This window comes from Alligator mississippiensis, chromosome 12, assembly GCF_030867095.1.
Source record: "Alligator mississippiensis isolate rAllMis1 chromosome 12, rAllMis1, whole genome shotgun sequence".
In the NCBI taxonomy this organism is placed as follows: Eukaryota; Metazoa; Chordata; order Crocodylia; family Alligatoridae; genus Alligator; species Alligator mississippiensis.
In genome coordinates this window covers 16,480,465-16,508,204 of record NC_081835.1, presented here as the reverse complement: position 1 = coordinate 16,508,204, position 27,740 = coordinate 16,480,465, and the positions used below count along the sequence as shown (strand labels likewise).

Sequence of the window (27,740 nt, the reverse complement as noted above, 5' to 3'; positions counted from 1 at the left end):
CTATAAGGATCCAACATTACCTTGACAACTCTACGTGGTGTCTCTTATTCCACACCGATGCTGCTGCTTTGCATGGGCACCATTTGTAGAGTTTATATGATGGTTTGTAGGGGATGATTTGCATAGGGATGATCCTGCCTCAGGCAGCGGTGGTGGTTGGCAGGGGGAGGGGGGGAGGGTGTGTTAGATTAGGTGACCTCTTGAGGTCTCTTTCAGCCCTACTTCTTTATGACCCTATGATTCATTTGCTAGACTGCTACAGTGAAGGTACTACACGATTCCATTTCTCCTCTCAAAGGCTTTTATATCTTAAGACATGTCACTTTACTACTGATCAAAATTCACCATTGCAGCAGCCCTGGCCTGCCCTGTGCTACGGTCCTCTAACAACCAACCATCAGTGAACCTTTCTGGGTAAAATATGAACAGCCAGAAATGCTGTACAGAGGACAAGAAGGAAGCAGAGTGTGAGCAAAGAAAGGCTTACTCTGACAATGGGAGAAATACCAGAGCAGTCCACTAGGGACTTCCTATTATTTTTCAGGGAAGATGCTTAACTGATGGGCAGCAATAAAAAAAGCTTAAAATATGTAGCTAGAAATAACCATTGGAAGGCAGTTACTTTATCCTGCTGTGTCTCTTTTCTCCTTTCTCACAAGTGATTTCTTACTATAAAAAGAAAAGCATTTGCTGGAAACATTTAATGGAGGCCTGCAAAGTGGAAAATGGAAGTTGGAGATAAGCAAAAAATAATACACAGACTTCCTTTGAACGCCTAACTGCAGAAGGAAGAAGCACTGAATAGATGCATGGATGTGTATCCCCTGATCCCTAGCACCTGTCTACTTTCCTTGCTCAGGAGCTTTAGGGATCTGTGCTTGCTTTTGTGGCAGCTCTGCTATTCAGGCGGTAGAGGGTGCTGTGTCCCACCGAGCAGTGAAGGCTGCCGAGCAGTGCATACTGAAAAGGGACTTTCCTGCTCATCCGTAATTAGAAGAGATTAATTAAGATACAAGGTATGAGTCAACCCCACTGCATACGCTGAGTAATCTAGAAACATCCTAGTTATTTAAATCAGACACTCAGACCCACACTCCCTATCTCATCTTACAAGCTAAAAATCAGCAATGTTTGGTGAGAGACTCTACCTCATCTAACGGTGGCTGAATCCCAATTGACTGGATGTTGAAACCCCAACTCAACCCCAGCACAACAGCCAAAATGCAATGTCTCAAGCAAGTAAAACGACACACCTCATCTCCTGCCCAGCAACTTTGGGTGAGATTCTTTGCCCCCAAGCACACAAAATAATTCCCTGTCACTGACTACTGGATCTAAATGAGATTTCAGGGATGATATTCAGGCTAATAGGTCAGGTGCTTATTGTACAGTGATCCTGTACATAGGCCTAAGGTCTTCACTGAAGCCACTGCACTGACAGAGCACTAGCTGGTGTAGGGGTATGATAGTACTTGGACTGTATAGATCCAGCAAATGTTAAGGATACATTAAGACCAAAGAAAAACCTCCCGTCAATGCTTCTTTAAGTCTGGCAAAAGATGACAATCCCCTCCCAGTTTCACTATAAACCTCTGCCCTGCCGGGGTTCCCATGTACCTCACCTTTCAGCCAGCCCTCGTTTGGTCAGGCCTGAAATAACGATTGGATCAAAAGGTTCCTCCGTTCCAGAGATAGTGATTCCCAAGGGGCCACCGTACCTCTTCAGTTCTACTGTGTAGATAATAGCACCTGTTGTCTCCTGTTCATCTGGAAGAGGAAACAGGGATGCTGAATGATTTTTTTTCTTTTAAATAGACAGGCAGTAGGGAAAGATGCCTTTTAGAGGCAAAATCCTGAGGTCACGTGCTGTGCTTGGACAGAATGGGATTTCTAATGTCCAGGCCACTTTAAAGAGAAGAACAGAAACAGCCCATAATCAACTGGAAGCCAGTCAACAGACGAGCTGTGTGGCTTATCTTTACTTGTTTGCGCTAGCTATAGGGAAATGCCATTAACGTGGTCAGACAGCAATTTGCATCAGGGTGACTATACCAGAGTTATCTTCATCTTTCCTAATCTTCAATTTGACCAGGTCTTCACACTGCTTCAAGATCTGCACGGCATCCTCCATTGAGCAGTTGTCAAGTCGGATGTTATCGATGGCTAACAGCTTATCCCCTGGCTCCAAGGTTCCAGTTCTGCACAGCAAGGAAAGGAAGTGGGGGGAAGAGGGGGAAGGGGACAGAAGAGGGGGAAGGAAAGAGAACATTTATAGTAGCCTTTCAGATCTTGCCATTCATTCATTTCAGTAACAGAGGCAATAATATTGCCTTTTACCACTCTGGATCTTCTAGAAACCCACCCCCCACCAGAGGCAATAGAGGTTGGGCAGCTGAAGATTAGAAAAAATGTTTGCGTGGTGCCTGTATGCATCTAGAGTTGTGCAAGTATATTCATATCACACCCCAAACTCAAACAGGTAACTTGTACCCTACCTAAAGCACCAGAAGAGAACCTCATGCTCCCTCCCTCCTGGAAATCAGATTTCATAGATTTCAGGGTCAGAAGGGGCCTATTAGATCATCGAGTCTGACCCCCTGCCCTGGGCAGCAAAGAGCACTGGGGATCTTTAAAAGGTCTCTCAGAAGGTGGGCAACAAAGGGCATAAGTCATTTTTGAGTTTTGGGCTCCTTCCTCCTCACAACTCTTTGCATCAGTGGCTTCTTTCATTTCTCCCTTCTCCAGAAGACATCCCAAGTAAGGAGTAGGGCCACAGGGTTTGATGCAGGGCAGAAGCTGGAGTTTGAGGAGGTGAGCACTTAAGCCTTTTTGAAGCTGCAGGAAGTTGATTCAGCAGGGCTCAGCCAACAACCCCCTTTCAAAAACTGAACCCTGTGTGGTCTGGATGGCTCTAGTCACCCACACTGAAAACCTCCCCTACAAGGGTTTGAAACCAGGTGGGCATTTTGAGAAGAGCCATTCCTAGATCATATATATATATACACACACACACACACACACACACACACACACACACACACATTCTTTGTTGCGATCCTATTAAATTATTCCTATTTCTTCAGGGAACTGTGCTGTGTTCACCTATGCACTTCCTCACTCAGAACTGAGCAGTTCACAGGAACCAGCACTCATGGATTGGGTGTGAGAAATTCTCCTTGGCTACATATTTTGCCTTTAAATAGAGAGAAGTGAGGTAAACATCTCTGTACTTTGGGATCTTCCAAAAGCTTTGGGTCTGGAGCTGGGACCAGCTTATCTGCTAGCTGAGCGCCACAGCCATCATCAGAGTTGGGTCAGGAAACAATCTGTAAACCTAGACTTTATCATGAACTGACAAACCTCTGGATCTGGCAGAGTTCAAAGCCACGTCAAAGTTCAGACCTCAACTCTGTGGACCTCTCCCCTCCCTTTCATGAAGCAATAGGATATTTTCTGATGGGTTTGTCAGACAGCAAAAGACTGTACCCACCTGTGTGCTACACTCCCCTTCTTGATATCAGAGATAATTAAAGGTTCACCAGGCTTTCTACTTGCAGCTGCAAAAGAGATTTAAGTCAATGAAACTCTGCATGTGTATAACATTTGGCATAGGCTCTATCACCCTGTAGCAGTGAACAGGAAGAAAAGGAAGTTATAAGGAGAGGGAATTTGCCCTAGTTTGGCAACAGTACAGTTTCACGCAGAATTTCTTGGATAGATCTGGAATAAAAGGGCCTAAACCCACTAGACATTACCTCCTGCCTACACTACCCAGCTAGTTTCTTTCAGTCTCCTTTGGAGCAAGGGGTGGAACCAAGTGTAAAAGGGCAACAGCTTCTGATCTCTGCATAGCTCTACCTGCAATGGTCTAACCAATATGAATGCACCCTCCAGAAAGCATGATGGTTATTCCAAGTGAGCAACACGAGGGGTGACCTGACTGTGGCAGCTGGAAAAGATGTGGGGCTTGTTTCCTGGGTATCTCATAGCACAGGATGACTTGGGAACTCTGTATAAATGACCAGTCAACCTGGAAATCTGCTTGGTCTACTAGTAGCTTGTGGTCACATATGACTCCTACCTTTGCACTTAAACACTGGGTTTGATGTGCTTCTCTGAACTCTACATCTCAAAACTGTGGCCACTCTTAACTGTGGCCCTAACCTAACCTCAGCAGCAAATGTTAGACAGTCTTGTGTAGCTGCAGTGCAGGATTGCTTTCACGAGCTTAAGTCCAGGTCTAATTCTCCACGGCATAACACTAGATTGACTTTCATGTAACCCCACGCTCACAACAAATTGGAAGTTTTGGCCCTCAATTTGTATATGGTGGCAACCAGGAATTTCTTCCTCTGTCAAGATCTGCATCTCTATGTTCTCACTTAGTTCATAAGATAGCAATAGGAAAGAAAAGTGCACAGATCTAATGTAATGCATTAAAACAACGGTCAGCAACCTTTTAAGGCTGTGGGCCAGCCTGGCACTATTTGGGTCATTAAAAGATCACCATTTTCTCTGCACCATAAATTTACAAAACCAAATATTCAGTTTGTCTTAATTCCCAACCTGCAAAACCTGTCTCAAGCATATGTTGCTCAGGACTTAATTGAGCCTTGTCTCTTTGTTTAGCGCCTGTAATCGAGCGTTGGTTAATGGGGTTACACCACGGTAAAGTTTCTGTCATGTTCAGGCAAATGGAAGTGTGACTATGGAAACCACCCTTTCCTTTGGTTCAGCTTAATTAAATGCCATTTTTCTCACATCCGTGCCCCAGAATATAACGTGCATCTCGTTTTTGAAAGGCAGAATGGAAAAAAAAAATCTTTCCTTGTAGTAACTGAGCAGCAGCAACCAGAGAGCAGAGCCTGTGCATTGTTCTCCTCTCTGTGGGTGGCTGCAGATTTTACTTTGGATTTTAGCAGGTAAGTGGCAGAACCTGCTTTTACCATATTTCTCACATATAACAGACAGTCCAATTTCCAGGAGCAGTTTTTTTGCAGGGGGTGAAAGGCGCATGTTGCATGCAAGAAAATATGGTACGTTAGATGCACTTGCCTAATGTGGACCTGTACATTTTGAATTTTACAGCATATAGTAAAATTCAGCTGCAGTGAGATCCATCCTCCATTCAAGTTAAAGGCTTCTGATTTCAATGGGGCTATGATTTCACTCATAGTGCTGTAGTTATCTATTAGACCCTGGTGGCATTTAAGCCATTTCCTCCAAGCTTCAGGTATTTGGTAGAATGGAAACAGCCACTGACAGCACAGGAATGGATAGGTAAAAATCCACCTGAGTAGCTAAACCCAGAGAAAAGACAACATTTAATTTAGACAAGGTAGGAACCCATTCAATACTATGACTTGAACTTCTGTTTTCTGACAAGTCAGACAGGTGCTTCAGTAAAAGGTAACCTGAACACCTTTTGCATATCTGAGACTTGGAGTTAAGGGAGACCCAATATCTCCCTCATTTTTAGAAAAGCCTGAATTTTTATGGTCAGTTATATTTTCAAAAATAGGCTGTAGTCCCTATTTAGAAAATCCCAGAAAGGGCTGATGAATCGACCCTTTGTAACCTCATTGCTATTCATGTAGCAGCCTTTTGCCACAAGCATTCTTCTGTCACTTGGTCACACTCTATACTTATACCCTGCTATCCCGCCTTGGTTACAGCTGCTGTATGGCCTCAGCTGACATGACTAGTGCCTTGCAGCAAAGAGTGTGCATGGGAGGGCAAAAGTTGTACAGTCTACGAGCATCTCAGATTACAGTCAATGATTAACATGCCCATAAGATTTGTGATGTCACCATTTCTCAGCAACTGAATTTGCATGAACTTCTGAGATTAAAGAATGCCCCAAAAAGCAAAATCCAAAGGAATAAGACCAAAAAACCCCCCAACATTATAATAAGTGTATTTTATGAGTTTCAAAACAGATGTACTATTATGTGGGCTGCTAGGAGGAAAAAAAACCAAAAAACTGCTTGTCATCTTTAAGGAGGTACTTTCCCTGCCTGATCAAACCCCTCCATATTTCACCGTATAAAAGGTGGCCAAGCTGTGCTCAAGCTTCACTGGGTTGAGCATAATATTCAGGGCAGACAGGAAAGAACCAAACCTGATTGATCCGACAGTGCGGTAGCAGTGTTTCTGCTGAGCGCAGGAGAACCTAAGGGAGCTGTCCTCACAGCATCTCTTTGACAACCCATTGATGCACGTTTTTCATTTCATGCATCTTTTATCTGAAGATCGAGTGCTCTCTAATTCAATGTACAGCTGAAGTCAAACAAACCGAGAGGCTGTTTGGTTGTTCTAATTCACTGAATGATAGAAAAAGTGAAGAGGAAAAACAGTTCATTTCTTGACTCGAGTAGTGACCTCTCTCCACCACGAAACCAACCATAACAGGTGACCTCTATTATAACACTGTTATATCTCACTACTGTTAAATTTGGCCCCTTTTTCAATGCAGGCCTAACTTCACAGTGTTTTAAGAGAGAAAAGAGAGAGAGGAGCCTATTCCAGGAAGGTTCTCAACCACATCGTGTTTTCATATAACCAGACCTGCCATCCTGTTTTTGATGGCAACCTGAAAGATGAGGTGGGGTGTGCGTGTGGGGGGGAGAGGGACAGAAGGTAATATTGCATGGCCAGACACCCAAAGATGCATCTTAGGTGATCTGTGTCTTTGGAGAGGCTGTTCACAAACTGTAAGAGAAGCCTCCTGTGCACATCCACCAAGCCACATCATTGCCCCACTTGGAAGTCTCCCCTGCCAATGGCTGGGTGGCTGGCAAGCAAAGCTAACCAATATATCTCACTGCTTCCTCACACTTCCCTATCAGTCTGTTCTCACCTTTGGTCTCATATTTAGAAAGCGCTCAGAGGCAAGAATTATTTTAGGCATGCTTTGAGCCTGCCTGCCTGATCAGGATCCTAAGGGCTCTCCCTTGCTTTCTGGATCCCAGAGGGGCTTAAGCAGGAGCCAGGCCTGTGCACAGGCAGCAGAAGGAAACTATCAGGTCAAAAAAGGAAGCACTTTGTCATTTCCCAATCCTGAATACAGATTTGTCATGATCACCAATTGCACTGATCCCCTTTCTGCTGCTCTGGTTGCTCCATTTGCTTTGTTAGCACCTATCAACTGGTAAAGTGGTGGCCAGGATCCTTTGCTGAACAAGCATTATTTTGCCTGTGTAAGAAAGCTGTCCTGATTTCACTGGATCAGCTGAAAGACTGGTCTAAAACCTGAGCCTCGAATAACCAAGGAATCCTTTTTGGTTTGTTTTGTTTTTTTAAATAAAAGCTACTATGGACAAATATAAGGCTCCTTTGCAATCTCTTTGTGTATGAGAATACCTGTACTAGTAACAGAGCACCTTTATATTGTTGTAAATCTATTCCAGCTAGACAGCTGGCTTTCATGGGCTTTAGCTATATTCTGCCAGCTTAGATAAAGCATTGCAGCTTTGTATTGTAGATAAAACCTTTCTGTGCCTCAGTTTCCCACTGCAAAAATGGGAGAAACAGTTCAGCTGCTACAGAAATGAGGGTCATGGAAAGCAACTAACACAGATAGATCTACACAGAGAGATGTAAACTGATTTACTGAAAGAGGCACACTGGTCTGCTGTGGACACTCTTATCTTGGTTTATGAATGCCGAGGCAAACTAATTTAGTTCAAACTGCACTATTTTCTCAGGTAGACAAGGCCCATATATTTTCAACTTTAAACTATACTTTTCAGTGCGTTTAGCAGCACAGAAGACATTTTAAGGGCTACTCCAGGGGCCAAGAGCAGGCTCCATAAATCAACAGTTGGTGAAGTGAGGAGGAGGACGTTGTGGGGAAAAGAACTCAAAATAAAACCAGCGTTTGGCTGTGGTGACTGGGCACTGATAAAAAGGCGAGATGATCGATATTGTTATTTACTTTTTATAAATTGCTTTCAGTCTCTTGCCACCTCTGCCAGGATTCTGGTTATCTCACTGTTTACAATATGATGGATGAAGAGGCTCAAAACACATGTCCGTTTTGTGTTTTTAATAGGATGCATAATGACTCGTATTGGTAAATTATTCCCCTCCTAGGAGCGTGAGCACACAGTGCACGCATCAGTGCTTCCTCCGGTTATAAATGCCTTTCATTATTGATTGAGACAAAGCAATGTTTTGCCAATGTGTAATTAAACAAATTGTAATAATGCCATCAGAGTGCACTTATGAAAGCAAACATTCATAAAGAGGGGGAAAACCAAAAATGAAACAAAAAAGCCCAATAATCTAGGGATACCTATATGTGAAAGGAGGAGAGAGAAAAAAAAAGTAAACCTGAATCAATGACAAGGAAGTAGCATTCAAAATAAAATACACAACACTGGCTTCTTCCTCTATCATTCATTAACTTTAATGGCAGGTTCATAAATTATAAATGCTTCTAGCAGGATATTTATGCCACCGCATATCTATTTATTTTCAAAATCTTTAGACGCTGGACCATGACAGAATATTTTGCTTCCAGAAAAGCGCCAAAGTGGAACAGTTCCCAATTCATAATTAAAGCTGCAACTTTAACAGGGAAGGCAGACCAGAGAGAAAATATGATTTGGCCAGTTCTGATTGGTCAGTGATATGTCCCTGATGGACCCATTATTAGCATGAAAGATATTGTCTGGGCACAAGTTCTAACCCTGGCCTTGAGAACGGTGCCATTAGCAACCTTGGCCAAGGCACAACCTACGGCTCTGCTTCTGTCAGCTTCAAGTGGAACACAACATAGACTCATCTCTGGTGCTCCAGGAGGGCCATTGTGATGGATTGGTTAAAGTTTATAAAGTAGTTTGAAAATTATATGCTATATAAAGTGTTAATGTACTGTTAAAATGAATGACAGATTGAATACCCATTTAACAGCAACAAGAACAAAATTGCACCCTACAGTGAATCATACACTGTTTTCCCTGGGGAAAACATTTTTCATAGGCTAAAAAAAATTCCTTCGTCTAATCAACCAGAATTTTCCCGAGGCTAAAAACAAATGTTTAACTTCTTTTAAGAGGTCAAGATATTGAATACACATAAAACACGACCGTTAGCTTTTTTACTGCCATAGATTTTAATCTGGAGGAGATTTAAACAAAGTCTACAGCAGCCTAAGTATGTCATTAGAACTGAAAGTAGCCTGAAATGGATGAGGGTGCTTCATGGCACATGTTCTGGCAATCAAAATGCGGAGACAAGTCATTACGAGCCTGTTCTCTGAATTAGGGTGTCTAAAACCTCTTTCTGAAGTTACATTCATCGACACCTCTTTGAATACCGCAGAGGCTTTTGCAAACAATTAAGCTTCACAATCGACACATCCCCCCGAACCAGGGAGAAATAGAAGAGACTCCCTGTGGTACTTTTCCACAGTAACAGCGGTCACAGAACTAATACGAACCCTTCTACCGCAGCACTCATGAGCGGAAGAGTGAAGCTGACTTATGTGACTTTCATGTCTCCACAAAGGAAATCCGAACAATAGACAATGGGTATATCAGTACTGACTTGCTCCCAAGCCCAGGACCACCACTGAGGGAACAAGTGCCAGCCTCTCACTCCTGCTCGGTATGCAACAAACCTCATACGATTACGCCACGTTTGTCCCCCTACCCAGTCTGGCACTGCCACCAATGCAATAAGCCTCGCTTATTTGCACCCATTCAGTGACCAAGCTACAACTCAGTAGGGCAGTGCAAAATTTCTCCAAGTGTTTCGTTTCAAAGCTGTTTCAATGTATTTTGAGCTTGAAACAGTGAAATCAAAGAGAAACAAAAAGCTTTGAAATAACTTCGAAACGAAATACGGACACTCGAAACATTTTGAAAGATTTCAAGTTTTGAAGCAGTCCAACGGCCTGGGGCAAGGAAAAGCCAGGGCTGTGCTCCGAGCGGCTCCGCAGCCCCGTGGAGCTCAGCCCAGCGGCGGGAGGTAGAGCACAGCCCTGGCTCTTCCCGCTGCCAGGCTGAACTCCATGGGGATGCAGGCTCCCACGTCTGTGTGCTGGATGAGAGGAAGCTGCCTCTGCCGCCCGGGACTGGCAGCAGCATCAATCTTCCCCTGCGCTGGGAGAGGTCTGCACCCAGTGCCAGTTCCAGGCAGCAGCAGCAGCCTCCTCTTTTCCGACGTGCAGATCTGGGGGTTTGCACCCCTGGGAGGAGTCAGGCACGGCCCCACAGCCCTCCCGGGGGTGCAAGCCCCTGCATCTGCGCACCGGATGACCAGAGACTGCCGATGCTGGCAAGTGCCAGGAGTTTTGCTTTGAACAGTTTGAAGTGCAGTTTCTCAGAAACCTTTTCACCTATCTCCTTGAACCTTGCAGGCTTCATGCCCTCAGATGGAGCTACCGTCCCTGCAATGTTTATCTGAATCCGGCAAGAAATGACAAAGGCATTTTCATGATTCCCCATTATAGCCTATGGGCGAAACGTCGAAATGCGTCAACAGAGCCAAACAGTTTTGAGGGGCACTTAAGTACTTTAGGCAAATATTTACATTCCATTGTAGGGGAAGTGCTGGCGATTTGGGGGATTTCTTTAGTTAACAACTGCCCGAAAACACAGGGGGGGCTAGAATAATGGTGTACAGGTCTCCTTCCAGCCCTATATGCCTAATAGAGGTTGTAGAAAACCCACCAACAGAAGCATTGTATGCCATTTAAAATATTCCACTGAAATCTTTTGTTTAAAAATTAATGGTATTTCTGCCCCCAGACGTATCCAATGCCAAATAAGCTCCCCTCTCCGCCCTCCATATAACACTTCAGGTTTTACCTTTCTCTCTAGTAATGTTCACTTTAGTTTCACTTTGTAATCTGCCTTAACATGCAATATCTAAAAAGTATGAAGTAGTAAAAAGTGAATTCAAGGGGCATTTTGGTCATTGCCATCTACAACGTGTGAGGATTTCATCCAAGACTTTTAATGCAAATCCAGCGAATGAGGAACAAGAACTGGAATCAGGTGCTACCTGTACCACAGCATCGTATCTACCTGAAAAGACACATAGCAAACCAATTTTGAGCGGTCGATACATAAGGGAATGTTGTATTATCAAAATACACCATCTCTGATAGAGTCATATCCTGCCTTGACCACTTTACTTGCGTGTTGTCTACCTTTCCTTTATCTGTCACATACCTTTTTTCTTCTTTTCAACTCCATGCTCCTTGAAGCAAGGACCATTCAGTTTGATGTAAGCCTAAAGCCCTGTAGATGCCACTAAAAACTAAATAATTTCCTTGCACTTTACTGTGTCCTTCTGAAAAGCTAGATTGGAAGCCAGTGGTTCTTGCTACTGCCAGCTGCTGTACCGACTGTCTAAGCAATACTTACAGCTGATCGTAATTCCAAGCTCCACACCTCTTTTCTTGGGCAGTTTAACATGGAAGGTACCACTGCTAGGTATGACGGACTCTATAAAAAACAAACCACAGATGAGAGTAAGCGTAGGGAAGGACAGAGTTTTCATTTATGATGATGGACTACTTTGAACCTAAGAGAAATTAGCTTGAATGTGTTTTACCAGTCTTAAAAACTGTAATGCAGCATAGTATATTATCTATTCAGTGTACTCTTGTCACCAACAGCTTCAGGGATTTTAGCAAAAAGTTGACTTATTGAAATATGCAGATATTGTAGAGACATAAATACAATTCAGGGCCACAGTATGGCTAGGTTCAAAGGGTCAAAGGCAGCTGTGCCAAAGCAGACACGAAATCTTTACATGTCAAATCCAGACCCTAGTAGCAGCTAATAGGATTGGTGACTCAGTATTGTGAACCAATGAATTAAATGCATAGGCAGAAGGCAGGGCACAGCGGCACTTTATAGACTACCTCTCTCTACAATTAAATGCATAACTATCTGAAAAAAAACTATTATTCACTTACAGAGCATGCATGTCCATGCAGAGGAGTTTGTTAAATAGATGCATGGATCTAACCTGTCAGTACATATCTCTGTTCCTAGCTCACGTTGATCTACCCGTTCCTCTTACCAAGGGCAGGGTGCATTTTTAGAACAGGCTTTCCCTGCAGTGGGGCTAATGATAAAGTAGCGGAACATTTTTTGTAGGCAACAAGAGAGTGACAGATTCATTGGTGACATACCTGCCACATCGAATTCTATTTCCAGCACAACTTTATTAGTAAGAGCTGCATCACGCAAGAGCTGATTGGCTTCCTCCATAGTCCCATCTTCAGTTGCGATGCCATTGATGGAAAGTACTCTATCTCCTACTTGTAACAGCCCACATCTGCCGTCCAGATTGGAATGGAGAGGGAGGGAGGAACAAAACAAAACAATAGACAACGATAAACTACCTCTACCAGTCGCATCTCAAGTCACTAAAGCTGATGACAGCTTATAGGAATGGGACAATAAATATATATATAGAGAGTTCTAAAATGCACAAGATGGTGCAGGGAATCTAGTAACACCGGGAAAAAACACAGAAATTCAGATGCATCTTTTAATGGTTTGCCTACTCTAAGCTCAGCCATGTTCTACTCTCAAGTAAGCAATTCTTTTCAGTTTGCTGCAATTAACACAAAACTGTTCCCTGCCACCTCTAGAAATCATCATCCCAGCTGTGAAATGAGAGATAAAAGTGAGGGTAAACTAGTTACCCTTGTTCTCTATCCATATCTAATAGTACGCTGCTCTCTATGCATATGCCTGAGTCCATTCGAGACCAAACTAATGGCATTGAGAATTACAAAGTCCTCTGATTAATACGTGGCTAATATTGAAGCTACAATCCAATGAACTCACCGAAATGTCTCAGCAAATTGGATAATCATTTATCCCTTGTAATTGCATTTCTGGAAGCCAAATGTACATTGATACTGTTTAACTGCCTTGAAAAGGCCAATATTATTATGGTATGATATCTCTCCATTATAAAACTGTGATGTCGCTTTTTATTTTATTTTTTGTAAAGAAAAAAGCTTTACATTTGGAAGCACCCTATGAATTGCAAAGTTAGGCTGCAGTTGTACAGCTGTAGCAGAGAGGCTCTGTGCTGTGGGTTTCATCTGTGCATATGAGCAGAGCAGATTTTTTTCAAAAAGGAAGCAATGCATTCCCAAACAAGCCCCACGGCCATAACGACAGAAAGGCCCTGAGCCACGTGACAGAGGTCATCTATCCCAGCATATGACTCCACATGGCCATGAATGCAGTACTCTTTATGATTTTTTGGTGGGTGATGGAAAGCCTAAACCCTTCTCATAGCCACACCTACCTATTACTCAATGATTAGAGAGGACTCAGCACAAGCAGTATTTTACAATTGTTCTTTTCTCACCTTCCTGTTCAGTTTTTGTGCTTGCCCTGAAGTAGAACTTCATAATTTACAGTTGCCTCATTCAGGTAAGAGGACTCCAAATTTGTCTCAGTAGGAAGCACTGGGAGAAATTTACTGCTGCACTTGCACATTTTGAGCCCCTCGAAGCTCCTTATTGTAAATCTGACTCTAAAATCTTTACCTGCTATTGAATGACGTCCAATCAACCCCTTCATCTGCCTGAGCTTCTACCGATGCATCACAAAAGACGGATCGTATCTCATCTACCACAAAGCTCACTCCATACCACTTAAAGTAATATTTAATTGTAAGAAAACATGTTACCCATAGCACCATGGTTTAAGACTAGTGCCATAGTCAAGGGAGATGAGGAAATGACTACTACTTTAAACAAGCCATACATATACAGTAGAAGGCCACACTGGCAAGAGAATGCACTTGGCAGCTGGGTGTGGAAAAATGGCCCTCTTTTTGCTCTGGCCCCTGCAAGTTGGGATATGGACGAGTTGGGAGAGGGAATCCAGAAGTGATTTTGTGGGTGAAGTGCATTAGGCTGGTGTTGTATGCTCCTTGCTGTCTGACTTTGCATCATCCATGGGGAATTACTGAAGTCTCTTCTTGTTATAAAATGTACATTTAAAGAGTTTATCTGATTGGGATGAACATACCTGTGTCTTATGATTATGAATAAATACTGTATCAATTAGCTGTGCAATAAACTAGATGCTTAAGTGGTCTCATGCATGTCCATACACTTGAAAACTTCAGCCTTTAGGACTGAAGAGGGCTCCACAGGGGGTAAGGGCTTCTGTATACATCACGGGGTTTAATCCTCATTAAATTAAATAGGTTTATAAAATTTAAATTTGTTTATTTTGGAACGTTGCATCAGTGTTTGCACGCAGTAGGTTTTTGAACGAATTAAGCTCGGTCGTTGGCTGACACCGCAGGAGAGTGGGATGGTCCCATGCTATGCCCCCAGGTCAGGGTCCCCCAGCCTGTGCCCTGCCACACAGCTGTGGGAGCAGGGAGCTGGCATGTGGCACAAAAGAAAGAAAAGCAGAAGCAATTTGAAAGCAGCAGCAATTCCAAGGGGTGAACTACAAAAAAGTTGCAGAATCATTTGGTGGACAAAGAGGCTCATTACACGTCTTTGAGTGCCTTTGTGTTTGCACACAATGAATTCATGGATGCGACACTTACATTTGCGCCGAGCCAAACTAAACTAAGTCTGAGGAGTTTTAGTTGAATGCACCAGAAAGACTTTTTAAGTGTCCAGAAAACCCACCTGTGCAAACAGTTATGCCACTGCAGTGCAAGAAAGGGCAAAAAACGTGGTGTGTACAAATCCTCTAAGACTTACAGTAGAGGTGGCAGAGATACTATTTTCCCCATTGTGGGCTCTGCTCTTATTGCAATATGCCAGTCTTAGAAAGAAACAATCAAATAACGTTACGATCGAAAGGTACTGCCTTATTATTACCCAGTGACGAGCAATTGTGAAGCTGCAGTTCTTCTCATTGAGGGGCAGCTCCAAATGGAGAAAGTAGCTTCCATCTTCATCACTCACAGGAAGTGCAATTTTTCAGGTTTGCTTGCTCAACTTTAGATATTTTTTCCCCAGTGTGGCTCTAAAATAGCTGTGTCATTGCAGAAGCATTTTATTTCTTTTAATACTAGACTGAGCTGATCATGGTATTTTACGCTCTTGTTTCACAGATTTATGAAACTTTGTGAGGTGAAGCCACAACCTTCTGCCCCCCTCAGTGAAGGAGCTGAAATGAGATGTGCCTTGTTAACGCTCTTATAAACACTTTCATGGACTTTGGCTTCTTACTGCATTTTGGCTTCATGGTGGGAGCAGGATACTCAGTCAACAGCCTTGTATTCTCCTGGTTGTAGCACTGACACGCTTCATTTCTTAGGAAATGCAGTCTCCATGGGGCTGATCCTGCCAACCATCGTTTATGCACACAGTACCCCTGGATCGAGGGGTGGGTACCTTGTTTGCTTCAGCAACACAGACTTTCCCAAGGCAGAGGAGAAGAGGCATAAAGCAAAGGCAACATGGAAGCTGTGCAGGGAGCCAGCCAAGAGGAAAACAGACTTATATCACTCCAGCTGCTGATGCAGGGGTATGAATCACTGTCCAATTTTGAGTCCAAAGGCTTCAAATAGCCCCTAATAAACAAAGTGACTGATGGAGAAGGTGAACCATTAGAAGCCATCAGCTGTAAAACCAATGGTAGGGGTGCCTTTTCCTTGAAAACATTTGCCACCTAGTAACCTAAAGCAGACAATAGAGGAGAGTTGAGCTGAACTCCCTGAACAAAGGAGAAGCTACTTTCTTCCCTGCACTAACTGAAAGATGCTCTCTAAACACAGCCCTGTGCTGCTACCTGGTATGAAGCACTGACCTGAGACAAAGTGCTCTGGCAGGGCTAGGAATCAAACCCTCTCCCCTTCGCTTGGATTCTCACTCATCAATCCACAGCAGCCAGCTCCAGTGAGCAGCTTTCCAGAGCCAGCTGTTGTGAGCCTCACTCAGCAGCTATTCACAGCAAGACAACTGCTTTCCAGAGAATAGCAGCCATCCGACTCTGCTCACCTGAGCTGTACTGAGCCCCATCTCATTACAGGGAGAAAGACCAACAGGAGAGGGTTAAGTGAGACCATCTGGGGACAACAATGCTAGGACCACAGTAGGAAGAGGTCTCCCCAGAGGGTAAAGGAGGGAAAAACCAAAGCAGTGTCACATACTGGAAAGGTTTAACAGCTGAGTGGTGTGCAAGAGCACCGACCAAGTATGCAAGAACACCACCTTACCGACACAATCCTCACACAGCGCAGTGCCGGCACAGATGCCCACCCACTCTGCAAGGGGCAGTGACAGCATGAGAATGAAACTGGAGGCTGGCCATAGCTGAGAAACTGTCCCCGAGGGTGGAAGCACATGGCTCTGCTATCTTGGAGTTAGCAGGCAGAATACTGCTCCCCCCCCACCTCCCCCTTGCCTAGGAGGGGACAATAAAGTTCTTAGCTCAAGTGGTGGGAACAAGGAGCATCTTGTGCTGTGCCTACATAATACTGGCTTTTCGCTTCATCTCACCACAAAAGGCCCTTCACCCTGCCAGCCCCCAGCACTCCAATCCAGTGTGAGGAGCAATTCCAGTGGGATTAAGGTGCTTTACTGTAGCTAAGAGGCTAAGGAGAACCTGCTCCATTGAAGTTAGAAAGATGCTTCAGAAAGTGATTGCAAAAAAACCCAACATACTTCACGCTGCAAAGCAAGGGAGCCCGTTCCCTGTGATGGGAATGGAGGAAGGAGGCAGCTGGGGGAGTACGACTCCGGCTGAGAGGAAAAGGAGCATGCGTGATGCTTGGATCCAGGCAAGACTGTGCAGCAGGGCTCTGCTCTCAGGCTTGGCAAGAGAATAAGAGAAGCCAGGCTGATCTCAAGGCCCCCTGGGAGGGCAGGCTTTGTTAATGCCTGATTTATAAAGGGAGTTTGGAACTTCACAGTGTGCTCCAAGTCTGCTGTGTTAATAGGAAATGAAAAAAAAGCACCACTGCTTATACAAATTGGATTTAAAATTAAACAAACGAGACATGGAAGGCATTCGTTTCCATCCCCATTGACGCTGCATGGGACAATGTTTTCTGAGGACCTCATGGAACATCCTTTCTGGGCAGCTCTCCACCCCTTGTCTTACCGTGTGTGGTCTTCAGGATGTACAAAAATATCTTCTGGGAAGAGGTGCCACACAAGCAGTCCCATAGCATCGTTATCACAAGGCAACAATTCAATAAGTGATATCCAATTCTGCTACAGACCTTTTCCCCAGCAACATAAAATGCCACTCAGCCTTCTCTGCGGGTCTGATCAATGTTTTATTTGCATGGCTCAGTCTGCAGAAGCTGAAACCTTGCCATGCCAATAAAACACTGATAAGGCTTGCAGAGATTTATCTCACCAAGGAAGGGTCTTGCTGTAGGTACCTACAATTATTTGTTACTTCCAGCATAGATAGCATTACACAGGCCAGATCATCAGTGTAAATCACAGGCAGTCTAAGAAAAATGTGTCTACAGGGGTGGGCATGTGTGGCTGTTTGGAAGCTGCCGTACTTTGTCCAGTGAGGACTGAAAGTGCAGATATAGTCAGAAAACGTGATGTAAAAGCCTCTTAGTCAAAACAGCCATCTTCTTATGCTTCGGTTTCACTCAGTCACTTCACCCCTCTAAAGCAGGCATTCGTTCTACTTAATCCGGCAAAGCCAAAATAACTCCAGAAATATGATTTGGATTCTAATCTGCTCTGTGAGAAATCACTGTTAATTATTCTGCCTCACATCTGCCTATGCTGCAGTGTTCTCTGCCTCCTGAATCACTACTAGTTAAAAGACACTTATAGTTCAAACTTAGCTGACATTAAGAGTACATCTGTGTTATAGATTATCATACTGAGATATCCATGCTAGCTTGGATACTAAAAACAGTTTAGCATAGAGTTCTGAATAAATAGATTGACCCTGCTTCATTGACCCGATAGACACCAGCCCATCCAGAGCTCCGTGCAGCTGCGGCTAGACAACTTCTAGTACCCGAGCTATGTTGGATATCTCTATACCGCAGTCTGCAGCTAAGTTTGAGTGGTAAGAGTCTTCTACTGGTAACAAGACAAGAGGCAGGAAGAACAGAGAGTGATTTTTCTGAGCTCATGAGTCAGGGGAAAAAAGCCATCTGTGGGATCCAGTGATTAGACCACCACATCTGCTGTGTTCAGAACACCTGGGTTCTAGCACCAGCTCTGCCGCTGGCTTGCTGCTGTGGGCAAAAAAATTCTCTTATCCCATGAAAATTTGAAACACCCACATTTTTTCAATTCTGCATTAGGATGAAGCAAAGATCTTGTAACAGTGAAAAAGAAGACAAGCAAATATATCTACCCCCTTGCTCCAAAACAGCCAAGTCTGTTAGTTACACTTTTTATCTGGGATATGCAAAACTAAAGTACAGGTCCCTGCTTTACCAAGTAATCTAGGTTTCTTCTATCTCAGGAGCATGCTCTCACCACACCAGCTACTGACTACAATGGAATGAGTGAGAGAAAGTCTCACGCTGATTCTTGTCCATTCTTGTTCAACGTGTTAAAATATCTTCCCAAAAAAGTTTAGTTGCATTTAATTGCCATTTTCTATCAGGAAGAGCAGTAAGTTGGAAAATTACTGCAGCTCTAGGGCAAACCTCAGGTTCTCCCATCTAAGATTGTGATTATGAGGCTTACCCACCTTTTTCAGGAGCGTGGGCACCCACAAATAGAAAGGGTGAATACATTTTTCTTTTCACTTGTGAACAAATAAACGCAGTGCTGATTCTCAACGATGTGCATGTGGAATCTGACACTGCTATTTTTTATGGTCGTTTCTCACTAAAACAACCATTTAAAAGTAGCCGTGAAGCATATAAGCAAGCTGATATCACAGCAACTACTGCCACCCATATGTCACAGTGAAACATACATTAAATCACTTATATGCAGCAAACCAAGTATTCAGTTTTCCATTGGAAAAAATCAGACAGCAGCTCATCTTCCCCCGCAAGACTTCACAGCATCAATGAAAAGTGGAAGAGGAAATAAGACCCTGGGGAATCCATGCCCTTGGCCATACGCCAATGCACCTGTGTGGTTAAATTTAGGGAAGAGTGCAAAGCAGGTATGTTTTAAAGAGGCCGTGTGCTGGTTAAAATATGGGTTTGACACAGTAGTTAATTTACATTGGGGTGTCAAACTCATTTCTTGCCCCCAACCAGATCTAGACCTCCAGCTCCAGCACAGGGTCCAGGCTTGTGGTGGTGGTAACTACTCCAGCATGGGGCAACTGTGGGGCCATTGTAGGAGGAGGTAAGGCCGTGACAGTGTGGATGAGGCTAGCAGCCAAAGGACGGCTAAGGCTGTATCAACTCCTGCTCACCCTCCAGCCGCCAATCCTTATGTCTGCTAAGCACCCCATATTCTATGGCAACCCAATTCCCACCCCCGGCCATGCCCCCAGCTTCTTGATAGAACAGCTCAACAGGCCAGATCTGGCCCATGGGCCATGTTTGATACCCATGATTTAAATAGATTGGGGCTTGTTTGTAGTATGCTGGCTTTCACTGTGGTGAAAACTCTACATATTACTGTTCTCCTAGAGGGAAAAGAAATTAAAATTGTGTAGTATGAAGAAACACAGGAACTGATGTGAGACACAGCCAGCAAGTCGGTCCTGCAATTTATATCATATGCTCCTGTACACACTTGGTTTTCCCCAAAGGGAATGCCCCAGTGGGAACTTGTGTTAATAAAATACAGCGATAAATACACAAATAATCCTCCATGGGGAAATAAAACCCCTAAGGAAACTGCCAAAATTGTCATTTAACAACCAGGGACAAGGTCTCTAACCTCTCTGCTGGGCTGTCAGGCTCAATAAAGCGGACAAGAGGTGGGGAAGACAGGGTTTCCGTAGCAAAGATCCCTCCCTGGAGCTGAAGTCCAAAGCCATTCAATGGGTCTCCCCTTAGGACCACTTCAGTTGTCTCTGTATGAACGATCTGCCCACCGGGACCCACTGTGCTGGAGGCCAGCGACACTGTAACGAGAGAGCAAACAAGAGGCTGAGGCGCAGGTTAGCGATGCACTTTGTGCAGTGTCTACAGCAACGTGGCTGTCATGTTCCATGTTGCAAGCACATGCAAAGTGCCCACAAATGCCACTTGCCAGTCTCTCCAGCTCTATGGAGAAAGAAGACTGCCGGGGAAGACTGCCAGCCTGCAGGGAATACACACATGCAGCCTTCTACAGGAGCAACAAAGAGTGGGGAGGGGAACAGGGGATTGCACCAATTTCCAAGGGGCTTAGTCAGTGTAGTGTACAGACCCTTCCACTACTTTGGACCAAGGTTGGTCCTAGTTCACAGCTGAAAAAGAAGAGGAAGGAACTGATGGCATGGGGATCAGCAGGCTGCCTACACAGGCTTTCTGCAGAGCAAATGAGAAAGGCATACGTGCCTGAAAAGCCAGAGACCCAAGCAACACAGCCTTGCAACCAGGCAGTTCTCCTTACGTGAACTCTTGTGCTCCTTCTTCTTCTGTCTCCTCCTCATCATGGTGGCCCGTGGGCTCATGGGGTGGGAGCTCCGAGGTAGAGTATTCGAATTCTGGCAGGGGAAGCCTTGTGCATTCATGGTCGGGGATGAAAAGTTGGCAGCCACCAGAGCTATATATTGTAAATATACAATGTGTTACACACCCACACACGGAAAACCATTTCAGCACTAAGAAAACAAACTGATTCTTCCAGAGCATTTAAACCAACGCTTTGACTTGCTAGCTATAAAAGCAATTACTCAGAAGATTCAAATGGGAGTGTGTTTCCTGAAGGAAACTTCCACTGTCTAACTGTATGGATGTGTATTGGTAGGTGTCTGTAGCGCTGCTTACACACACTGTTGCGTCTGTCTCCCCCTTAGCCAACTTGCCCTCATTATTGTTACAGCTCTGCTTTCTTTGTTGCGGGCCACCTCACACTCTAAGGCACTACTGCTTGCAAAGCACTGGAAAACACTACCTAGAGAGGTTTGTGGGATCTTCACCTCTAGACATTTGCAAGAGCAGGTTAGACAAACACTAGACTGGGATGGCTGTCAGGGATGATCTTGCCTTGAGCAAGGGGTTAGAGTAGGTGACCAAAGGAGGTCCCTTCCAGCCCTATTTTCCTATGAAAATCCGGATTGTGGACATACCAAGCTGGGCATGCTGGTGCCTTATATGGTGTAGAGTCTTTATAGAGCTACCTCCTTCATGTTCCCCATGCATAGCAGGGGCAAGCTAATAGTGCAGCAGGGAAAAGGAAGGTTAGTTAACCTCAGACATGTGAATAGGCTCATAACAAAAAACCCTCAGCACTGGACTTATTTTTGGATGCCGATTTCAGTTTCTGAAGTACCAGGGCAGGGGTTGGCAATGCTTTTGGCAGAGTGCCAGAAACAGCTGCAACCTCAACTTGGAAGATGTCGGTATGCCAGAGGTAGATGGTAGCGAAGCTGTGAAGGTCCTAATCCTTGTTGTGGCAATGCAGCTCTGGCCCCCATCCCTGCTATCCGCCTCGAGATGCATGTGCACCCAGCACCAGCAACGAGCCAGGCCAGGACTCCACAGATCCTGGTAAATCTGCTTACCCCTCCTGGCTGCCTGCCACGGCCAGCCCCTGCCACACACCACAGAGCCCAGGCTTCTTACAACAGGGGGTGGGGAGCCTGCAAACAGCTGCACCAGGGCTGCAGAGCTCCGGCCTGGGTCACCACTGGCACTGGGTGCATGTGCATCTCTGGGTTGATGGCAGGGAAGGGATCCTTGCCATAACAAGGATCAGGCCCCTTGAAGGTCCCCTGCCATCCACCCGAAGGCACACATGCCAAGCAAAATGTCTTCGAGAGACATGCTCTGGTACATTTGCGGAGGGTTGCCAACCCCTGTACTAGGGAATAACATTGCGGGTCTAACATTACAACCTGGATGGTATACTTTAAGCTGACTGTGGGAAGGGAGTTGTTAATAAGGATAGCAACAGAATAATTAGCTCTTGCAGAGACACACACGAATGCTAAGTGGATGGGTTACATTTGCAATAATCCTGGCTGGAGGTCTGGTTCCAGGTGGGCGTCTTGCAGTGTCCTGGGTGATGTGTGTGGCAGTAGTTGACACAGGGATCCCAGCAGTGGTGATGGTCGCTCTTCTGCACCTTGACTACAAGCAGCACATGCGAGAAACACCAATGCAAAGAGAGGAAGCAGAAAATGATCAACAAGGAATAAAACACCTTTGAGGAAGCAATAACTGGGAAAGCTTTACAGGGGTTTAGAGGGAAGTTATACTTTATTTGATTGAGTCAGGCATTATCCAACCTTTCCCTGAACACAGGTCTGCCTGTCACTGTTCTCTCCAATCCTGACATGGCTGAAACTCATCTCCCCAACATCCTATCACACAAACAGATCTATATTTGTATCTGGGCAAGAAAACCGAGTCAGGATGTACTGAAGGTGAGTCAGCATCATCAGAGGTGACGTGTCACCAATTCACATCACGACACTAAAAAACTTGTGAGTCAGAGGTCAGAAATTCAACCTGCCCCACAGACAGCAGGTCTTCAATTCCCTTCTGGACCACTGGTCTGAATCTAAGCCATGTTGATAGCACCAACAGGTCATCAGCCTCCAAAGTCTGTAGTTCAATCACAGGGGTTGCTTATAGGCAAAAAGTTCCCACTGGTGCTGGCACTTCACCAACTGCATTGCAGCACCCTGAATGTTAAAGAGATTTCAGATGCTTCAGGGTCTTCTCTTCTCCTTTTCCTCCAGCTTATGCTACTACTGGTGCAGAAAAATTACAGGTGGAATTTTTAGCTAGGATTCCCCTAAGTACTTAGAGCCCATGCAAAGTGAATATGTGGTCTCTGTTCAGCAATCATTAGGTATCTGCATTCAAAACCACCACCAGAAAAGACCAAAGACTCAAAGGTCTTAGTGACCAAACTCTTTTGCTGCCAAAGCAAGGCTGAACCACATTCACAGAAGCATGGGGGAAATCTGCAAAACTTTGGCTAATGCCAAACATCTTGGGCACCTATAAATGTGCAGCAAGGCTGCTCCAATGCAGTGTAATTACAGCGTGTCAGAGCAGACTCGATTAATCCGCGCTCCAGCAGACTCCAACATCATGCGCATCAGCTTCCCCACGCTGTAAAATGGCAGCGGAGGCACCTTAACTAAAGCTCATTCAACAAGTTTTTAGTTAAATCACCCTGCCACCATTTTTCAGCGCGGGGACACTGATACATGTGACCCCCCAGGTGTGTTAATTAGAGCAGCTCTGAGTCCCGCTGTAATGAAAGCGCCCCTCCCTCCACCCCCAGAGCATGGTGTATAACACCCCTTATACGCATACCATAAGGATGCCAGTTCTTAGCACCTTTTACCAGTATTCAATTCACTAACAAAGTGTGTCACTGGGGCAAGGTCTACAAGAAGCGCACGTGAAGGGAAGGAAGGAGGATCTTGGAGTGGCGCGTTGCAGGCTCCAGAGCACTCACGAGCAGAAGGAAGAGGGAAGGGTTCTTGTAAAGGGGGTTCTTTATTAATAGACATACACAGCACACCCTCCCCACATAGTCTACATGACACTAAGTACAAGCTTAAAAACAGTCTCTTAGAAATCCTGACTCTCATAGGATGCCTCCCACAGAGAGCCCCAATCATTTTGTTTCCCAATTTGATGGCAGGATCACACTCTTGGATGGACCTCTCTTTGGACCAGGGATTGTGGTTTTACCATACCAAATTACAGCACTGAACACACTCTTTGAGGTATATTCATACCTGCATGGGCATTTCAAGTTCAATTTGATGTAATATTTCAACTTTCTTACCAAGGCTCAAGAAATACTCTGCTGTGCAGGGCTGGTTCTGTTTCCTATGCCCACAGTGCCTATAAACATTTTGCAGTCTATAGGCACTGTGCTGGCTATATTTAATTTTCTTCCTCTGTGGAGAATTATTGGCAAACAAGCCAATTTGCATCAGTCCTGCCTCCTCTTTCTCAGCTGAGCTCAAGCTGCATCCTGCAGCAGGCAGTCACTGCAGCCGTGAGTTATACTGGAACTCCCAACTTTGCACACTCCTTCTTCACAGACGAGATATTCCCTGTGAATCAGGCGCTCTCTCTCTGACTGTCTGCAAATGGCTGGTAGCACATGTAGTACGAGACCATCCTGAGGAACACATCTCTGACAGGGACACACCAGCTCAGCTAGTGATTTCACTACGCAGATTTAATCTCAAAAGTCACCCTCCTCATTGACTGAAATGCTGGAAACAAATTCTGCTTACGTGATGTCCATCACATCATAAGCCTCAATGGATAATTTTACAGGCACTGAGTCTTTTGGGACAGCTCTTTTTTCTCTGTGGTCCTAATTCTCTTGCAATTTATTTAGCAGTTTTTGTTATTATCTTCATAGCATTTCAGAATATAAGGGACACCACCCTGGAGTTTAGATCCCAAAACACAAGCTCTTGTATTAAAAACTATTTTGCCAATAAACAACAATTCTTATTCTCTTGGGCTAAGGACAGAAGTTACGCATAAACCAGTTTAAGTGATCAGAAACTGGTTTAAACCTGTAATAGAACAAAAGTTCAGTGCACATAAACCTGTTTCAAAATGGCCCAAACTGGCTCCAGATAAACCTGGTTGGATGTAGTATCAGACTTAACTGATTTGGGTCAAACTGGTTTATGCAACTTCTGTCCCAGACCCCTTCCTGGTTTAAGTTATATCAGAGTCCTCCAGCATCCCAGCATGCTCTGCATCCCTGTGCTGGGCTGGCTGTGTTCTCTGCTCCATAGAGCAGGGCTGTCTCCACCCCTCTGCCCTCTAGCCAGGGGTTGGGGCATGGCCAGATGCCAGCTAGCATGGCCCCCCAAGGCAAAGGCAGCAGGGAAGGGGTTTATACCCTCCCCCTCCCTTCTCCCACCGGGGAACTGTAGCTGAGGTCTACCTGTCTGGGGTGTAGCAGCCTGTCAGGCATTTACCCCCTTCCCTGCTCCAGCAGCAGGGGCATGGCCAGTGCTAGCCACCATGGCACTGCCAGCCACCTGTCTTGCCCACAGATGCAGGGCTGGGGCTGCGGGGCTGAGCTGGCCAGCCCACAGGTGCTGCTGAGAGTGGATGCATAGGGACTGGCCCGGACTGAGCCCCAGGACCAGGTCTTTGGCTTGGGCTGGGGGGCATGGGTGATGGTTGGCTGAGCAGCAGGATGCGCAGTCACTTTGGAGGTGCCAGTGGACACAGAGTCCAGCAGGCACCCATTGCGGGGGCTTGCAGCCCCCACTGCACCCCTGTCCTGTACAGTACCTGCCAGCTGCCGCTGTACAGGCTGTGCGCTGCTTGGGGCTGGCAGGGCTCTTCTGCCTCCCTCACCTCCAGCTGCTGCTGCCACCTCTGCACAATGGGGCAGGAGCCACAGCTGGAGGTGAGGGGAGCAGAACAGCCCTGCTGGACCCATGCAGCTTCCCTTTACCTCCAGCAGCTACTCCCCCTCCCACTCCTGCCTGTCGTGCCACTCTGGGGGTGAGGGGTGGGAGTGGGGGGTAGCTTTAGACCAGTCGCTTCTATTTAGACCATGGAGATCCAGCTCCAGCTCCATCTGCTTTCCACTGGGCAGAAGCCGCGAGACTAAAGCTTCCACCTGACCACCCAAAACCCGTATGGTGGCGGCAACAGCAGCAGCAGCTGGAGGCAAGGGAGACAGAATAGCCCCACTGGCCCCGGCCAGTGGACAGCCTGTGGTGTGGCTGTAGCTGTGCTGCGGGGGCTGCAAGCCCCCACGGCAGGTGGCTGCTGGGCTCCGGGTCTGCTGGCGCCTCCAAGCCAGCCCGGGCAGACTACTGCTCGGCCAGCTACCACCCATGCCCCCCACCCCAGGCCAGCCACTGTGCATCCACCCTCACCAGTGCCTGTGGGCCAGCCCAGCTCATCCCAGTAGCCCCAGACCTAGGCAGATGGCAGGGCCATGACAGCCAGCTCTGGCCAGGCCCCCCCACCGCACGAGCAGATAGCAAGGGGAAAGTCGAACAGACCCCAGCTGGGGTCCCCGTGCCCAAAAGGGGACACAGGAGGGTTTAAATCGCCCTCTGCCCCATTCACCTGAGGCACTGCCCAGCCTGAGGCATTGCCTGGTCTTGGGGACAAGCTTGGCAAGGGCTGCTTCTCCCCTCCTCCTCCAGGCACAGCCTGGCTGGGGTCCTTGCAGACCAGGATGGGGTTTTAAACTCTTCCCCACTCATACTCAGCCTGTCAGGGCCTGGCCATGCCCCCTCCAACTCAGCCTCCCTCCAGCCTTGTGGCTGCTGCAGAAAGAAAGGGAGGGCTTGCTCTAGCATCCCTTGGCTTCTAGCCTGAGCCACTGCAGACCTGTGCCTACATTTCCAGAATTAAAAGTGAGCGTTTGTTCACTTGCAAATCAGTTCAGTCTACACAGGTTAGACTAACCTGCAAAGACAGAATCAGTTCAGGCTTGAGTTTTTTGATTGTCTGTCCCTAGGCTTTTTGTCCACAAACTACCCCCATATGTTTGCCCCTATTAAAAAAAGAAAGAGACCTATGAAAGCCGAGTGTGCGAGAGGGAAAGAAGCCTGATTTTTTCCATTCCCTGATAGTGCTGCTAAAGCAAATGCTATAGCACTGTGGTAGGACACAAGAACCACTGTTCTGAATCAGAGTTGATAGTGTCTGACACTTGCAAGATCAGGTTTCTTCCTACTTAGCCGGTAACTGTATTTTGCTTGTAGTGCAAACTCTGAATTAATTTAACTATGTCCATGAGTGGATGGAGAGACTTGTTAACAAAAGTCCCCTGCAACCTTGGATTCATTTCAAAACAGAGCTCTGACAGTGAGTGGGACTGCAGTGGTGTCTTAGGCTGTGTGTGTCTATATTGCCTCCCTGCTAAGATTGAGACTGCTATTGAGAAACTAAGTGTTGTCCACTTGCTCCTGCTCAGGGCACGCCACAGGCCAGCAAGCAGGCAGTGCAAAGTGCCTCAAGCAGCACTCAGTGTACATGCCTGCCCTGCTTCCTGGGGGGAGCCTGAGAGCTGTGGTGGGACACACGCTTAGGAGTCAACTATGCTGACTCGCAAAGCAAGGGGGACTGGGTAGGCTTATGTCCTCAGCACGGGTCCTAGGCTCAATATGGGCACAACCCTAGGAAACACCACCTCCTGTGCTCCAAGACTTTAGACTTCTGCTGACACTTCCCTTCACCTGGCCCATTTTCCTCTCTAGTCTCTCCTGTTTTCATGTACTCAAAAAAAGCAGGAGGGGTCTGTATGCAAGGAGAGAGGGAGAGTCTGAGATACACACCCTGCTCTCCACAAACAAGCCTCTACAATAGGAACTGCTTGAAGCTTCTCTGCATTAACCACCAGAGGGAAATCCATTCAAGTGTTGATGCTGGCCCTGATATGGGGAGAGACACCAGGTGGGCTTGCGTTTCCTTATGAAGGGCAGATAGCAGCCCCATCTCCAGCCCCCCCCAGCACTGGTAATGGCAGGAAGCAATACACCTGGAGGCAGGGCTGAGACTCTTTCACACCAAGTGTATTCCTGGGCATGGAGGGTTGTGTCTGCTCTATGCCCTTTTGGTACAAAAGAGGACGTAAGACCCTGGCTGTGTGAGTGCAATCCCCCAGTAACATCCCCTTTGCACCATGGTCAATGGGAGCAGAGGATGTGCAACTTCCAGCCTCTACGTAAAAGAAGCAGGTAGCATGAGTCCCTGAG

At 45.9% G+C, this 27,740-nt stretch overlaps 1 protein-coding gene across 5 annotated transcripts in view; it reads right to left on the bottom strand.

Moving 5' to 3' along the window:
• GRIP2 (glutamate receptor interacting protein 2) overlaps positions 1-27,740 on the bottom strand; it is a 166,616-nt gene that overhangs the window by 31,483 nt on the left and 107,393 nt on the right. For all 5 annotated transcript variants that reach the window (XM_019499700.2, XM_019499694.2, XM_019499699.2 and 2 more), the window contains exons 10-17: positions 22,018-22,143; positions 20,462-20,614; positions 19,802-19,988; positions 12,155-12,300; positions 11,379-11,459; positions 3,491-3,557; positions 2,053-2,198; positions 1,623-1,767 (exon numbers count right to left, since the gene is read on the bottom strand). In XM_019499700.2, the coding sequence (XP_019355245.1) occupies positions 1,623-1,767; positions 2,053-2,198; positions 3,491-3,557; positions 11,379-11,459; positions 12,155-12,300; positions 19,802-19,988; positions 20,462-20,614; positions 22,018-22,143 (1,051 nt within the window). The remainder of the gene's footprint in view (positions 1-1,622; positions 1,768-2,052; positions 2,199-3,490; positions 3,558-11,378; positions 11,460-12,154; positions 12,301-19,801; positions 19,989-20,461; positions 20,615-22,017; positions 22,144-27,740) is intronic.